The sequence below is a fragment of the Trichechus manatus genome, unplaced genomic scaffold, assembly GCF_000243295.1.
Source record: "Trichechus manatus latirostris isolate Lorelei unplaced genomic scaffold, TriManLat1.0 scaffold00163, whole genome shotgun sequence".
Lineage (NCBI taxonomy): Eukaryota > Metazoa > Chordata > Mammalia > Sirenia > Trichechidae > Trichechus > Trichechus manatus.
Window position 1 is genome coordinate 1711937 of NW_004444099.1, and position 18453 is coordinate 1730389.

General features: G+C 37.5%; 1 protein-coding gene across 8 annotated transcripts in view; it reads right to left on the bottom strand.

The window, feature by feature from the left end:
- Positions 1-1355: 1355 nt before the first annotated feature.
- The window catches only part of DDX50 (DExD-box helicase 50), a 51479-nt gene continuing 34381 nt past the window's right edge, over positions 1356-18453 (bottom strand). For 6 of the 8 annotated variants that reach the window (XM_023740736.1, XM_023740739.1, XM_023740738.1 and 3 more), the window contains 3 exons: positions 8132-8266; positions 6869-6913; positions 1368-1848 (listed from right to left, as the gene is read on the bottom strand). In XM_023740736.1, coding sequence (XP_023596504.1) covers positions 1579-1848; positions 6869-6913; positions 8132-8266 — 450 coding nt within the window. In that variant the 3' untranslated portion in view covers positions 1368-1578. Of the gene's footprint in view, positions 1849-6868; positions 6914-8131; positions 8267-18453 lie in introns of all 8 variants that reach the window. The other 2 variants (XM_004386389.2, XM_023740737.1) reach the window with 2 other exon arrangements.

Below are 18453 nucleotides of genomic sequence, written 5' to 3' on the forward strand. Positions count from 1 at the left end.
GCCAGCTGTGTGATTTTGGACAAGTAACAATCTCTCCACTGCCTCCGTTCTCATCACACAAAATATGTTACCTATCAGTTTAGACCACCATCAGCTCTACCTTGGATTACTCTGACCGCCTCTGAAGAAGTCTCCTGGCCTCAAATCTGGCCCTTCTCCAATTAAGTCTCCTCAGTGTGGCCAATAATCTTTCAAAAACACAAATCTAATCACAGTACTCATTTTAAACCCTTTAATGGTTCCCTGGTGGTGCAGTGGTTAAAAGCTAGGCTGCTAACCAAAAGGTTGGCAGTTCAAATCCAGCAGCCACTCCTTGGCAACCCTATGGGACAGCTGTACTCTATCCTATAGGGTTGCTATGAGTTGTAGTCAACTCAATGGCAACGGGTTTGTTTTTTACTGTCCTCAAAAGAAGGTTTAAACTTCTTAACATGACACATGAGGCCTTTAAAATCTGGCCTGATTAATACTAAACACCCTATCTCTTGTATTCCCATCCTCTATCACATGCAAACCACACTGAACTGATTGTATGTTGTTAGACTTACTTGCCTTTACGTTTCTACATATGCTGTCTTCTCTGCCTGCAAATCATCTCCAACCTGATTTCCTCTCCCCACATACACCTGGCTATATCAACGCATAGTCTTGCTTTACTTCACTGTTGGTTATCACTTCTCCTAAGCCTTCCTAACCCATAAGACTGGTTGGACGCACCTCTCCTAGGTCTTTAGCATCCCATACCTACCTGTATCTTAGCCTTTACTTGTTAATCTCTATCACAACGGTCTGTCTGTTAGACTGTAAGTTGCCTGAGGATAATGATTACGCCTTATTCACCACAGTATCCCCCAGTGATTAGCTTAGCTACTGATACAAAGTAGGCATTTAATAAACAGACTAAATAAAGATTGTGCACTTCTTGTACCTTTTAGTTAACTACACCTAGAATTTAATGTGCTATACCTAACCAAGGAGCCCTGGTGGTGCAGTGGTTAAGAGCTGGGCTGCTAACCAAAAGATCAGCAGTTCGAATCTATCAGCTGCTCGTTGGAAACCCTATGGGGCAGTTCTCTTCTGTCTCTACAGAGTCACTATGAGTTGGAATCGACTAAACAGCAACAGGTTTGGTTTCGTTGTTTTCTTTATACCTTACCAACCATAGGTCACCAATTTGCACAGCCCTTTAATGTAGAAGGGATTTCATATTTTCTACCACCTACCCTATAGGAAGAATGATCTGAATACAAATACACCACATTCTGTAAAATGCAGGTAACCTAAAGTAGGATCTTAATGGCCAAGTTTTAGAAGAAATATAAAAAGATTACATTGAAGAAATCCTTAACGCATAGTGAAAAGAGACAGTAAAAGGAGGTTTTTTTTATTCAAAGGTATAACTGGGTAAGTAGATTTGTTTACAACCATTCTTGTGAAATACTTTTTAAAAAAATACGACCAACTTCTTTGCAAATAGCAGACACATACCTCAACTATGATGACCTAATTTTTGGTGGGTAATGTACATGATTAGGCAGAAATAGGCAAGCTCACACTGGTAGATTAACTATCAAATGCTCAGTCAAAACTCCGTTTGTGGCCTCCACTTCTTGATCGATTTCTGTTTCCACTTCGTCTTCTACTGTCTTGTCGACTTCCTGACCGACTTCCCTGTCGACTCTGTCTACCTGACCGGCCACCGGATCGACCACCTGACCGGCCTGACCGGCCACCTGACCAGCCACTCCTCTGTCTGGAATTAGAAGATGGATTTCCATCATAGTATTCTTCAATTTCAGGTAATTTGGCTGGCACTGAGAGTATCCAGTCTGAATCATGCCACTCTGCCTGTCAGGGGAATTTACATGATTAATACAAATGCAAAATAGAAACTATAAGCAAGCATATGAGTATATCCATTTCATATCCATTATCACTACACCTAGCTAAAGGCCATCTATCGATTAAATTCAAAATGTCTGCAACAAAAATGAAAAAAAATTAAGCAAAAACAAAAATGTGCTCAAAGCTCATTCATTAAGTTCCTGAGTTTTAGTCTGAGGAGAAATGCTCAGGTCCATTGTGAGAATCTATATTTAGTTTATAAATTCTAAAAGAGCACCATCTGGTTTCAAAGCAGATATGCCATTAATAAGTAGTGCATTGCTTTAAAATGGTATACTGACAGCAATAAGAGCTGATGAGACTAAAAACCTGTGAACACCAGCCAGGGACTAGACATGTAACCATTGGAGACAATTCCATCTAGAGATTAATAACTCAAGATATACAAATTATCCGTTCATGAGAGCATCACTGTTATATCCTGCTACATTCACATGTTCATTGTGATCATGAGTTGCCTAGGAAAGTTAATATCTAAGATATCTTGTTGGTAAAAGTGGAAAGAAACAAACAACCACACACAACACTGGTGGGTTTGGCAATCTATGACCTAAAGCCTTAAAAATGCTCAAACCTTTGGGCCAAGCAGCCATCTTTAAAAATTCATTTTACAGAGATAAACATGGCAATGCATAAAGAGTTACCTATACCAATGATCTGTACAGTCCTATGTACAATAGTAAATTATTGGAAATAAACTAAATGTCAAGAAATAGGACACTGCTTAGCAGAGCTGGCCATCCATTATGGCCAAATGCCAGGGCATTAAAAATAACTGTCTAGGTGACACAGAAACGTGTTCACAATATATTCTGAATTTTTAAAAAGGCTTCAAAAATAGAGCAATTCCATTTTTTGTTTGAAAATATGTATACAAATATGCAGTAAAAGTCTAGAAGGATGCAATATTAACAGTGGTTATCTCTCAGGTCAGTTTATCGGTGATATTTTCTTTTTTACTTCTTTTTTTTTTAATTTCTACAATTAACATGCATTAACTGTGTAATACAAGAAGTGATAATATTTAGATTACCCGATTTAAAAAGGCAGGTTGGATATATGTACATCTGACAAATTATTTCCTATCTTGAAATCTTTCCTAATTAAACAAGCCGTTTAAAAACATATACAAAAATTTTTTTAAAGGCAAATAGATAAGATATATTTTAGTAACTTTTCCCTACATTTTTTTTAATATATGGATGTAAAAGGATCATTTTCAGTAATGTGAAAACTTGGGTGATAAGGAAAAGGAGCCAAGCTTTGTCTACCATGTAATCTAATCCTACCTATGAGTTACGTTTTAGTGGGGTGTTCCACCACCCATATGTCAGTTTGTCATACTGTGGTGGCTTACATGTTGCTGTGATGCTGTGAGCTCTGCCACTGGTATTTCAGTTACCAGCAGGGTCGCCCATGGTGGACAGCAGAGCTGTCAGACTAAAAAAGACTCAGAATAAAGGCCTAGTGATCTACTTCTGAAAATTAGTCAATTAAAATCTTAGGGATTACAAAAGAACATTGTCCGACTTGCTTGCTTTGGACATGTCGTCAGGAGGGATCAGTTGCTAGAGAAAGGCATCGTATTTGCTGAAGTAAAGGGCCTCAAGGGCATGGGAGACCCTCAGTGAGATGTACTGGAACAACAGCTGCAATGACAGACTCGAACATGCTGGCAACTGTGAAGATGACACAGGACTAGGCAATACTTCATTCTGTTGTACACATAAGGTCTCCATGAGTTGGAGTCAATTCAATGGCAGCTAACAACAAAACAATATTTAGGGGAGTATTAAAACAATATGTTATTAAAATGTTCGGTAACGTAAATGGCCTTCATTTTTTCAAAAGAAAGATGAATGTTTATCAGAATAAGACTGCAAGTGCTATTTGCCAGGAACCACTTTTGCAAAACAAGTAACATTAAAAGAAGCAATTTTTAAGATATTATTTCATGTCATTTTTATGAAGAAAATGTATTTTAAACAGCCTGTTTAATGATTACTTAATGTAACTGTCACAGTTAATACCTGGTTTTCAGGCATATGTGATATAATGAACTATATTAATTGATTCCATGATATTAAACCATGTATCTCCCTGGAATAGACCTTCTTGGCCTTTTTTTTTTTAAAGCACAGTAATTATTATTTAGTAACAGAAGATAGGAAATGTCTATCAAACCCAACCCAACTGTCCCTCAAAGGGGACTGGTTGAATAAACTACGGTACATTTACATAAGGCAGCACAATGCAGCCGTTAAAAAAAGAATGAGGAATATCTATGCAGCAGTACTGTTTAGAACTTCCTACAATAACAGAAATGTTCTAGATCTGCATTCTTCACTATAGTAGTCACATATGGCTATTGAGCACTTGAAATGTGTCTAGTGTGACATTAAAGTTCAATGAAATCTAAATGATCTCGAAACTAGATCCTAGAACAGAAAAAGGACATTAATGAAAAAACTGGTAAAATCCAAATAAAGTCTGTAGATTACTTAATAATATCATACCATTGTTGTTAATTTCTTAGTTTTGACAAATGCACCCTAGTTATATAAGATGTTAACACTGAGGGAAGGTGGGTGAACTCTTTATACTATCTTTGCAGCTTTTCTATAAATTTAAAATTATTTCAAAGTAAAACATTATTTTAAAAATAAAATTGATTTTATGTAATTTTGATTAATTTAAATTGTGACATGTGGCTAGTGGCTATGGATTGGACAGCTCTAGATCACCATGATCACTAGGATAAAGTGAGTCATACAAAATGTAAAAAAGTGTATAATATGCTACCATTTATCTAAGGAGGATTAAAAAATATATATATGTATGCATATATACATACACATTTGCTTATATTAAAAAAAAAAAGAAGAATCTGTAAAATTTTTTAAAAATGGTTACCTATAGGCAAAGAAAGGAGCCCTCGTGGCACAATGGTTAAGTACTCGGCTGTTAACTGAAAGATGTGGCGGTCTGCTCCCATAAAGATTATAGCCTTCAAACCCTACGGGGCAATTCTACTCTGTCCTACAGGGTCACTGAGTTGGAATTGACTCATCGGCACACGACGACAGGTGAAGAGAGGGAATGTGATGGAGGAAAGAGGGATAGAAGCTAGCCTTTTCTGACTATACCTAATTTTTTGTAGGTTGACTTTGGAACCACACAAATAGTTTATGTAATTATAAACAAAGTTAAAATTTAAAAAACAATCCCTAAAAATTGAAAGAAAAAAATTTAATCTGCACACTGCATTAGTGGTAAAACCACATGAACGGTATCATTCCAAGTGATTTTTTCCCCCAAGTGACTTTATAACACAGTAATCTTGGCTGTACCTCCCAGTACGTTACTTCCTAAGGACAAAAATGCTAATTTTTTTAAAACACTTTTCAGTAATCATATTGTTGAGAACAGTGTTAGTACTGTTATTCTGAGAGTGCTATGAGGGATAAAGTACTGAGTAATTATGTTGATATTACTGAGAACCCAGATTTTCAGCATGAAAGAAAGGAGATAGCGTCCTGCATTTGATTTGAATTTATCAGTATAAACTCATGATACATTTTATCTTCAAAAAAAAAGAAGAAAAAGTATTTTCTCTGACCAACCTAGTAGCAATGAACACCTCTAGTATCCAGTCTGTGGTCTCTAAATACAATGACTGAAAGGAATCGGGGTTTTTGGAGAAATGGCTGATTCCAGGTCTAGGGCAAGAATGTACAAGATAAACTCAAATATCTTCTCACAAAAGAGAGAAAGAAAGCTATGAAAGATTACTAGAGTCATGAAAAGGAAAGGACTCAGGAACCAAACTGAAGAGGTTCCTGCTGTTCAAAATTGGGATAATTTGAACATAAATAAGGATAACATCTAGGACATACTGAACACATCAAATGTTTAAATCTACTGGTTCATAAAAATACTTTAAAAAAAACTATTGGGAACCTTTGGAAGCTGTTTCAGAGTCAGTTCATGCTTTGAAAACTAGTAAATAAAGGGAAAGTATCAGCATTTTTCCTGCGTTTCCTATAAAAACTATCTCAGGGTAACCAAATAGTTACTGGGGAGTAGCTTCCCTTTATGTAAGTGTTCCAGCTAATACATGAAGAAGGAATGAATAGAATTAGAATATTACCATTTTGAAATCTAACAAATTAAATAGATCTAGGCAGTGGTATCAGTGGCTGCTAATATGACAGAAAGGAAAGACAGCCATACATTATGTGCCTCCTGATGGAAGTACACAACATTACTTTTATCTAACTACTAATTTCAGGAAATAAAGGAAGGCAAAGGAACATGTTAAACCGCAAGGATGCAACTGACAAATTCTACACTATAGGAATCGCCAGCAGACAACCTCTTTCTTCAACAGGTAAAACGCAAGGAAAATTTAAAAAGAGAAAGGAGGGAGAACATATAGCTTGAAAGAGATTTATGAGACAGCAAATTACAATGGATGAAACTTATTTAGCTACTGTAAAAAATATCTAGGAGGCAATAGGGAAAATTTAAACATGATATTTGATATTAAAGAATTACTTTTTAAATTATGGTGTTATAATTTTTTTTTAAAGTCCTTACCATTTAGATACATGGAAATATTTATGGTTGAAATGATATAATGAATTTGTTTCAAAAGAATACAGGAGAGTGGGGAACTGGATGTAAATACAGATGAAACAAAACTGGTCATGAGTTGATAATTGTTGAAGCTGACTGATGGGTACATGAGGGCTCATTATGCATTTCAGTCTACTTATATTTGTTTGAAATTGTTTATAATTTTTTAAAACTATGAGGCAGACTGGATATTTGATAGTAAGAAACTACTAATTGATTTAGGTATGATAATGGTATTGTGTCTAAGTTTTAAGAAAGAATCCCTATCTTTTAAGGAAACATACTGAAATATTTAGAGATGACATTTAAAAAAAAAAAAAAATACCTGTAGCCTTTCTGATTCAGTTGTGGGAACATCAAAGCAAACACCCTAAAAGCGAAATGAAAACATTCTTATTTACATGCATATGAGCTGACTAGTCACTAATACACTAACACTTGCTGGTAATCATCTATTAGTTTAAAAAAAAAAAACACTTGTATAACCACCACCTGGATCATTTATTATGATATTTTACAGGAACATTTTCAGCACCTGAGAACATTTAATCACGTGGATTCCTTTGAATTTCCTATGGACATAATCATCATCTGCAAATACAGTTTTAATTCTTAAAAAAAAAAATTAGTTGTTTCTGATGATTGCTTAGAGGACTAAACACATAATGTATGCATAAAATATGCACAGCACAGAATGGCAGCTTAATGTATTTTCTGAATATGAAGAGTAGCTAAACACAACATCTAATAAGAATCTACTAAAGAGTACACTCCAGAAGAGTTTTTGTGGATACTGTGTTGTTCAATGTCTCTTGTAAAATTATCCTACTGATAAATTTCTTTAAAAATTTAGTGCCAGAAAGTTTTTCTCCTGAAGAGTTGCAGCATTTATCAGATAATAAGACAGATGTAACCCAAGGTTTTTTTTTGGTTTTGGTTGCCAATAAGTTGAAAGCTAATTTAATTCTCAGTTATAGCAACTAACTTGATCTTGTTATATTTACTTCACCCTCCCCTCTACATTTTTTTCTGTACATGTATATTTATCTAATACTTGCCCCAAATTTTTTGAAGGTAGGTAATATGAAATTTTGAAGGAGATGATTGTTTCCAGTAAACAATCTAGTTATTAAATACTAGGCTAGAATGAACCTATATAGTAGTTAGGTTAAATGAATAAATATAACATCTCTTTTCAAAATCATTACAAGAAATCAGAGCCACTAAAATTATGACAGTTTAAACTTTGCTGTTCCATAATCATATTAAAATATTTTTTATTTAACTTGCATCATTATCTTCATTGCAATCATAAATTACTTAGTCTTAGAGAAAAAAATACACACGTAGTATGTATACAAGGGCAGAAACTTAGATAACCTGGTATTAGTCAAACTAAGCAGAGTGATTTACAGCTTCTGAAGGCCAGGGTTATTTATATATAACTCCCAAAATTTACAACTGGAAACAAACTGAGAAATAGTATTATTCATCCCATTAGGCATCAAAAAAAAAAGAAAGAAAATCTGCTAGTCTTTATAAATAGGCAGTTGATTAAAAAGCTTTTTAATTGTATACAAAAGCCTACCATATTTCCTTTTAGGAGGCACATTCTGGTAATTTGGGACACAGCATTACTACTCAGCTTTCTGTTAAGTTCTTTCCAAGCACAGCTGACATCCTGTATTTCTTCTGGGCTTTCTAGAGTCATGGTCACAAACCCCTTAAGAAATAAAAGTCACATTATGTTTGGAAAAAAATCATTATCAGCAGGACGATGAACATTCCCACACTTCATGACTTAACTATGTACTTCCTATGATCCAAAAGTATAGACTGCCTGCTAAAAAATTAACTTCTTTAAAACTATGTTGATAACCACATGCAAAAGAATGAATTTGGAGCCCTACACCTCATTCCATATGCAAAAATTAACTGAAAATGGATCAAAGACTGAAATATAAGAGCAAAAATTATATAACTCTTAGAAGAAAAGGTAGTGGTAAATCTTCATGACCTTGGATTTGGCAATGGACTCTTAGATAGGACAGCAAAAGCACAAGCAACAAAAGAAAAAACAGATAAATTAGACTTCATAAAAAATAAAACCTTTTGTGCAAAGGACGTTATCAAGAATATGCAATGACAATCTACAGAATGGGAGAAAATTTTTATGAACCCTTACAACTCAACACCAAGAAGACAAAAACCCAATTTAAAAAATGGGCAAAGGACTTAAATGGACATTTCTCCAAAAAAGATATAGGTCAACAAGCACATGAAAAGATGTTCAGCATCACTGGTCATTAAGGAAACGCAAATCAAAACCAGAATGAACCGTCTGGAGCAAAAGAGAGTGAAGAAAACCAAAGATTCAAGAGATTGATTAGTCCAAAGGACTAATGTACCACATGAACCACAGCCTACATGACCCCAAGACCAGAAGAACTAGATGGTGCCTGGCAACCACTACGGACTGGGATGACAATAAAGGGTCCTGAACAGAGCGGGAGAAAAATTATAGAACAAAAAATAAAATTCACAAAAAAAAAAAAACAACAAAAAACCACCAGACTTACTGGTCTGACAGACTGGAGGAATCCCAGAGACTATAGCTCTAAGACACCCTTCTGAACTGGAACTGAAGCCATTCCCAGAGACTACCTTTTAGCCACACCACAGAGAGTCCCACAGAATAAACAACAACACCCGAGAGGAATGTGCTCCTTAGAGCAATCAATTATATGAGATCAAAAGGGCAACATTTGCCCAAAAGCAAAGATGAGAGGGCAGGAAGGGTTAGAAAATCAGGACAAAAGGAAACAGGGAACCTAGGGCGTAAATGGGGAGAGTGCTCACACATTGTGGGGAATGAAACCAATGTCACAGAACACTTTATGTACAAACTATCAAATGGGACACTAATCTGCTCTGTAAACTTTCACCTAATGCACAATAAAAAATTAAAATAAAAAAACAACACACACACAATGAGCTACCACTTCATACACACTAAAAACAAACAAACAAACCCGTTGCCTTCAAGTAGAACTGCCCCATAGAGTTTCTGAGGAACACCTGGTGGATTCGAACTGCCAACCTTTTGGTTAGCAGCTGTAGCAATTAACCACTATGCCACCAGGGTTTCCTCATGCACACTAGGGTGGCTTTAATTAAAAAAAAGGAAAATAACAGGTGTTGGGGAAGATGTGGCAAAATAAGAACCACTGTACTGTTGATGTTGGGAATATAAATGGTGCAGATGCTATGGAAAACAGTATAGCAGTTCCTCAAAACGTTAAACACAGAACTACCATATGACCCAGCAAGAGAAATGAAAACATATCCACACAGAAACTTGTACATGAATTTATAGCAGCATTAATCATCATAGACAGAAGGTGGAAACAACCCAAATTTCTATCAACAGATAACTGGATAAATAAATTGTGGTATATAAATATCATGGAATGTTGTTGTTATGTGCCACTGAGTCAGTTCCAACTCATAGCGAACCTATGTACAACAGAACAAAACACTGCCCAGTCCTGCGCCATCCTCATAATCGTTAAGCTTGAGCCCAGTGTTGCAGCCAGAATGGAATATTATTCAGCTATAAAAAGGAATAAAGTACTGATACATGCTACAACTGGATGAACCTTGAAAACATTATGCCAAGAAGTCAGACAAAAAAGGTCACATATTGTATGATTCCTTTTATGTGATATATCCAGAATAGGGAACTTCATAGAGACAAAAAGCAGATTAGAGATTACCAGAGGATTTGGGGGAGGATGGAAAGTAATTACTTAATGGGTACAAAGTGTTTTTTTTGGGGGTGATGAAAAAGTTTTGAAAACTACAGAGAGCTGATGGTTCTACAACATTGTGAATACACTAAATACCACTGAATTGTATGCTTTACAATTGTTTATTGCATGTTATGTGAATTTCACCTCAATTAAAAAAAAAACCATATCAATAGAAGACTAACGTTTATAGAAGGAGCCCTCCTGGTGCAACGGTTGAGCATTTGGCTACTAACCAAAAGGATGGCAGTTTGAATCCACCTAGTGGCTCCGCAGGCGAAAGGTCTAGTGATCTGCTCCTGTAAAGATTATAGCCAAGAAAACCTTATGGGGCAGTTCTACTCTGTCATATGGGGCCACTATGAGTCAGAATCAACTCAACAACACAAAACAACAATGTTTATAAATCATTCAAAATAGCATTCTTCTATGCACTGCTCTAAAGAGTATATTTAATTCTAACCATCATGCTTTAAAAGAGTTAAACAAACTAGAGCATCAGAGAAAGATAACAAGGATAGTGAAGAATTGGATACCACCTTATAAGGACATAAACCTTTAAACATTTGAAGGACTATAACACCAGTGAAAATTACTTGTTCTATAAAACCTTAATGGACAGCAAAATGACCAACATGAAGAAGCTATAGGAAGGCATTCATTTAACAAATATTTGTTGAGTGCCCCCTATCTGTGTGCCAGAGACTGTACTACGTGCTACAGGTTCAGCAGAGAACAGTCCTTTCTCTCACAGAGGTGCATTCTAGTGGGGGGGGAGGGGGAAGGAAGGGTATAGACAATGAACAACTAAGCAAATATATGTCAGGAAATAATAAGCTTCCATTAAAAAAAAAAAAGGGCAAGAGAATAGAGAGTTATGGGAGGAGGGGTAAGCTATTTTAGATAGGGTGATCTTGAAAGACCTCTCTGATATGGTGACATCTGAGGAAGACCTGAATAAAACAAAGGAAGCTATGTGGTTAGTAGAGGGGAAGAATATTCGAGACAGAAATAAGTGCAGAAGCCTCACACAGGAGTGAGTTTCAGTAACAACAAGTAGACTAGAGTGGCTGAAACAAGCAAGGGGGAAGTTACAAAAAATGAGGTCAAAGAGGTAGCAATGGGAAGACCCCATGGGATATTCATTGTAGGCTGTGGTAAAGACTTTGGACTTTGGCTTAACCCTTAAAAGAAATTTCAAACCACTAGCCCCTGTTTCTAACATATTTAATCAGAGCTTGGATGACCAATCTGCCAAAAAGGGATTTTTTTATTGGCTAAGGATTGAGACTAAATGACCTCTTAGGTACTTGTTAGCACTAAGAATCTCTCAATATTTTCATAGGAAAATAAGTATTTTCTTAAGAAGCATTTGGTGAGGTATTAGGGATAGGTTACTTGCTCACTGCTAAAGTATCAAGCCACAGATTAATTTCTAAGAAGAGAGAGTAAAATATACCTTTACAATGGGAATATGTGGCACTTTCCATCTTAACCAAGTTATCAAACTAAGCATTACTCGTATTGGAACAATCTGACCATTATATGCCTCCTGCCAAAAGGCTGGCGGTTCAAATTCACCAGTCACTCCTTGGAAACCCTATAGGGCAGAGTTCTGCTTGGTCCTACAGGGTTGCTATGGGTTAGAATCCACTCGACAGCCGTGGGTTTGGTTTTCTGAATGTGATGCAGTCTGAATTACACAATATCTCCTATGAAGTACTACTGCCAAAAAATGTTTAACCTGAATATAAAATCAAGCTTGGATATTATTTCCAGTTTAGAGGAAAGACTTTGGATGAAGGCAAAAATTAAATGATGCATGAAGAAAAGAAAATCAGATAAATCCAGAATATGAGACATTCTACCAGACAACAACTGTTCTGGACTCTTCAAAAATTAATGTCATGCTGCTCTGACCAGGATCACAACAGAGGGTTCTGGACAGAGCTGGAGAAGGATGTAGAGCATAATTCTAACTCACAAAAAAAGACCAGATTTACTGGCCTAAAGCAGACTGGAGAAACCCCGAGAGTATGGCCCCCAGACACCCTTTTAGCTCAGTGGTGAAGTTACCTCCGAGGTTCACTGTTCAGCCTGGGAGTGGACAGCCCCGTAAAACCAAATGAGACTAACGAGGTACAGGAGTCCAGTGACAGGGGCCAGAAGGCAGAAGGGGACAAGGAAGCTGGTGATAGGGAACCCAAGGTTGAGTAAGGATATTGTTGATGTGTTGTGAGATTGTTAACCATTGTCATAGGGCAGCATGTGTAGTAACTGTTAAATGAGAAACTATTTTGTTCTGTAAGTCTTCATCTTAAGTGAGAATAGCAGCACAATTGGAAGAGCGTAGTCAATGTCACTGAACTGTGCATGCAGAAATTTTTGAAATGGTGTATCTTTGGCTATGGGTATTTTCACCAAAAAAAAAGGTTGAGAAGTTAGAGGATTGATATGTTATGGGGTTGTTAACCAATGTCATAACACAACATGTGTACTACTGTTTCATGAGAAACTATTTGTTCTGTAAGCCTTCACCTGAAGTACAATAAAAAAAAAAATTAATGTCATGAAAAACAAAGAGGTGGGTAAACAGTTCTAGATTTTAAAAAAATGACAAAAGAGAGCAGGGCCAAAACAGCAGGTGGAGTAGTCAGACGCTTCCTGTGGTCCCTCTTACAACAAAGACGCGAAAAAAGAAGTGAATCCATTATATATGACAATATAGGAGCCCTAAACATCAAAGGCAAAGTTGAGGAATTGGACTTGAGTGGCAGGGGGAGGGAGAGACAGTTCAGAAGCAGCAAGGAGTGGCCAGACCTGACCCGGCAGAAACCAGCACCCTCCAACCCAGACAGGCTGGCGTGCGCCGTGAGGCAAGCAGTGGCGCTCTGGACGCATTTTCCACATCAGGAGAGACCGAACAGTGGCGTCTACTCACGCCTCCAGAACCAGTGAAAATTGGCGCTTAATCAGCAAAGGTAAGTACATGCGTCTAACCTACTGTGCAGATCAAAAACCACCCCCTTTGGGAAAAACCTCTCTCCCATATACCTGCCCCCTCCCTGCTCTGCACCAAGTCCCCGGGCGGCTTCAGTGACTGCCAAGTACCCTGGGACAGAAGTAGGACCTGTCACCAGCCCTGAGCCATTCTCCCGGCATTGGAGAGGGAACATATTAACAAACAGGAAAAAATAATCTGCCAGCCCCCCTAAGCCAGGAACTCAGGGTAGGCACAGCTCCTTTGCCTAGGCACAGGCAGAAGGGGTCCACAGATTCTGAATGCCTTTCACCCCTGCATAGACCTGTGTGGGCCCATTTCAGCAGCACAGGCCCTCATTACTGCAGTACAACAGGGTATGCACCTGAAACCGGACATCAACTGTTTCACCTATATGGTGGAGTAGCAGGTTCATGATATTTGACAACACTCTGCCCATTAAGCAGGGTCTTCACCTACCCACATCAGGGGCCTGAGGACTGGTGGTTCCACCCACACCACCTAGCCACCCACGACAGGGGTCCAAGAATAAGTGGTGCCTCCCAGTCCTTACAGCCAACAGCACTGGGTGCCCACAGTCTCACTGCAAAACCCACCCACCTATGTGCCTTAGGGAACAGTGACACGCTTTCCTCCCACTCAGGAGCAGCCGTCAGCCTCTGCCTTCCTCAGCATGTGACCCCCCTACAGCAGCCAGGTATCTGTGCCTACACCAAATACCCCTGCCCGCCTAGGACTGCAGGTGAAAGCCTGCACCGCACACTTAGAGACCAACTACCTGGATGCCTAAGCTGAATCTAGACAAGAAAGGTAGACAGACTCCTGGGCTCACATACCTAGTAACAGATCTAACCACCTGGTGACAGGATGTTAGAGCTTCAAAGGTGCCAATAATCAAACTAGCTCACATAAGCAGCCTATTTGGGCATATCAAAACAAGAAGCTAGGACACAGTAAGCAAACATAAAATAAATATAATAACTTATTGATGACTCAGAGACAAGAGTCAATATCAAATCACATAAAGAGACAGACCATGATGGCTTCAGCAAGCTCCCAAAACAAAGAATCAAGAAATTTTCCAGAGGAAGAGAATTTCTTGGAATTACTGGAGGTAGAATACAAAAGATTAATATACAGAACTCTTCAAGAGATCAGGAAGGAAATTAATCAAAATGCAGAACACACAATAGAGATCAGGAAGTACTCTGGTGAGTGGCGTATGGTATCTTAAAAGCTTGCAAGAGGCCATCTAAGATGCATCAATTGGTCCCAACCACCTGGAGTAAAGGCAAATGAAGAACACCAAAGACACAAGGAAAGCATTAACCCAAGAGACAGAAAGGGCCACATAAACCAGAGACTTCATCAGCCAGAGACCAGAAGAACTAGATGTTGCCCAGCTACCACCAATGACTGCCCTGGCAGGGAACACAACAGAGAGTCCTGGATGAAGCAGGAGAAAAGTGGAGTGCAGAACTCAAACTCTAGTAAGAAGACCAGACTGACTGAGACTGGAGGTACCCCGGAAAGCATGGCCCCTGGATTCTCTATCAGCCCAGAACCAAAACAATTTCCGAGGCCATCTCTTCGGACAGGGATTGGACTGGACTGTGGGACATAAAGTGATACTGGTGAGGAGTGTGCCTCTTAGCTCAAGTAGATACAAGACACTAAACCGGCAGCTTCTGTCTGGAGGTGAGATGGGAAGGCAGAGAGGGCTAGGAGCTGGTTGAATGGACGTGGGGAATCGAGTGGAAAGGAGAAGTGTGCTGTCACAGTATGTGGAGAGCAATTAGAGTCACACAACTATGTATAAATTTTTGTATGGAGAAAAAAACAAGAGATCAAGAAGGAGATCAGGCAAAACACAGAACAAGCCAAGGAATACACAGACAAAGCGATAGAGGAACTTAAGAATATTACAGAAGAGCACAATGACAAATTTAACAAGCTGCAAGAATCAGTGGAAAGACAGCAAACAGAAATCCAGAAGATTAATAATAAAATTTCAGAATTAAACAACTCAATACAAAGTCACAGGAGCGGAGGCAATGGAAGTCAGACTAAGTGAAACTGCAGACAAGCACTTGACACCAACTTATTTGAGGAAAAATCAGATAAAAGAAATTAAAAAATGAAGAAACCCTAAGAATTATGTGTGACTTTATCAAAAGGAATAATGTATGAGTGACTGGAGAACCAAAACAGGGGGGATAACAGAAAATACAGAGGGAATTGTTGATGATTTGTTGGCAGAAAACTTCCCTGATATCATGAAAGATGACAAGGTATCTATCCAAGATGCTCACTGAACCCCACATAAGGTAAATCCCAAAAGAAAGTCACCAAGACATATTATAATCAAACTTGCCAAAACCAAAGATAAAGAGAATTTTAAGAGTGGCTAAGACTAAACAAAAAGTCATCTACAAAGGAGAGTCAACAGGACTAAGCTTGGACTACTCAGCAAAAACCATGCAGGCAAGAAGGCAATGGGATGACATATATAAAGCCTTGAAGGAAAAAAACCTGCCAGCCAAGAATTATATATCCAGAAAACTCTCTCTCTAATATGATGGCAAAATTAGGGCATTTCCAGATAAACAGAAGTTTAGGGAATTTGTAAAAACCAAACCAAAATTACAAGAAACACTAAAGGGAGTCCTCCGGTTAGAAAATCAATAAACATCAGATAACAACCCAAGACTAGAACATAAGACACAACAACCAGATATCAACCCAGATAGGGAAGTTACAAAAATAAATCAAAGCTAAAACATTGAAAATAGGGAAACAGAGATGGCAATATGTAAAAGATTACAACATTAAAACAAAAAAGAGGGACTAAAAATATAGTCATCTTTCATATGGAAAGGAAGTCAAGGCGATAGAAAGAAATAAAAGAGTGGTTTAAACTTAGAAAAATAGGGGTAAATATTCAGGTAACCACAAAGGAAAGTTAACAATCCTACACATCAAAATACAAAACAAGAAAAACATAAAGACTCAGCAGATACAAAATCAGCAGTGAAAAAGATGAAAAGAAAATACATAAAGAAAAACGACTCAGCACAGAAAATTCAGTGGAACAAACTGTAAACAGCACACAAAGACATCAAAGGGACAGCAGTAAACCTCATACCTATCAATAATTACACTGAATGTAAATGAACTAAACGCACCAATAAAGAGACAGAGAGTGGCAGAGTGGATAAAAAAACACGATCCGTCTATATGTTGCCTACAAGAGACACAGTTAGACTTAAAGACACAAACTAAAACTCAAAGGATAGAAAAAAATATATCAAGCAAACAACAATCAAAAAAGAGCAAGAGTGGCAATATTAATCTCTGAGAAAATAGACTTTAAAATCTACCACAAAGGATAAGGAAAGACACTATATAATTATTAAAGGGTCAATACACCAGGAGGACATAACCGTAATAAATATTTATGCACCCAACGACAGGGCTCCAAAATACATATAACAAACTCTAACATCATTGAAAACAGAGATAGACAGCTCCACAATAATAGTAGAAGACTTCAACACACCACTTTTGGTGAAGGACAGAACATCCAGAAAGAAGCTCAACAAAGGCACGGAAGATCTAAATGCTATAATCAACCAACTTGATCTCACAGACATATACTGAACACTCCACCCAAAAGCAGCCAAGTATACTTTCTTTTCCAACGCACATGGAACATTCTCCAGAATAGACCATATACCTGACTCCCTTAACAATGAACATGCCCTAACAGAATTCAAAGCGTTGAAATATTACAAAGCATCTTTTCTGACCATAAAGCCATAAAAGTAGAAATCAATAACAGAAAAAGCAAGGAAAAAAAAAAAATCAAACACATGGAAACTGAACAACACCCTGCTCAAAAAATACTGGGTTATAGAAGGAATTAAGGACAGAATAAAGAAGTTCACAGACTCTAAGTAGAATGAAAACACAGCCTACCAGAACCTTTAGGACACAGCAAAAGCAGTGCTCAGAGGTCAAGTTACAGCAATAAATGCACACATCCAAAAAGAACAAAGGACCAAAATCAAAACATTAACCCTACAACTCGAACAACTAGAAAGAGAGCAGCAAAAGAAGCCATCAGGTGCCAGAAGAAAGGAAGTAATAAAAATTAGAGCAGAATTACATGAAACAGAGAATAGAAAAACAATCGAAAGAATTAACAAGACCAAAAGCTGGTTCTTTGAAAAGATCAACAAAATCGATAAACCACTGGCCAAACTGACAAAAGAAAAAAAGGAGAGGAAGCAAGTAACCCAAATAATAAATGAGATGGGTGATATCACAACACACCCATCTGAAATTAAAAGAATCATAACAGAATACTATGAAAAACTGTACTCTTAACAAATCTGAAAATCTAGAGGAAATGGACAAATTTCTAGAAACACACTACCTAACTAAACTAACACAAACAGAGGTAGAACAACTAAATAAACCTATAACAAAAGAAGAAATTGAAAAGGTAAGTAAAACACTCCCAACAAAAAAAAAAGCCCTGGCCCAAACGGTTTCACTGGAGAACTCTACCAAACTTTCACAGAAGAGTTAACACCACTACTACTAAAGGTATTTCAGAGCACAGAAAAGGATGGAATACTCCCAAACTCATTCTATGAAACCAGCATAACCCTGCTACCAAAACCAGGTAAAGACACCACAAAAAAAGAAAATTAGAGACCAATATCCCTCATGAACATAGACACAAAAATCCTCAACAAAATTCTAAAGAATAGAATTCAGCAACATACCAGAAAAATAATTCACCAGGACCAAGTGGTATTCATACCTGTATGCAGGGATGGTTCAACATTAGAAAAACAATCAAAGTAATCATTCACATAAATAAAAGACAAGAAGCACATGATCTTATCAATCGATGCAGAAAAGGCATTTGACAAAGTCCAACACCCATTCATGATAAAAACTCTCAGCAAAATAGGGATAGAAGGGAAATTCCTCAACATAATAAAGGGCATTTATACAAAGCCAATAGCCTACATCATCCTAAATGGAGAGTCTGAAAGCATTTCCCCTGAGAACAGGAACCAGACAAGG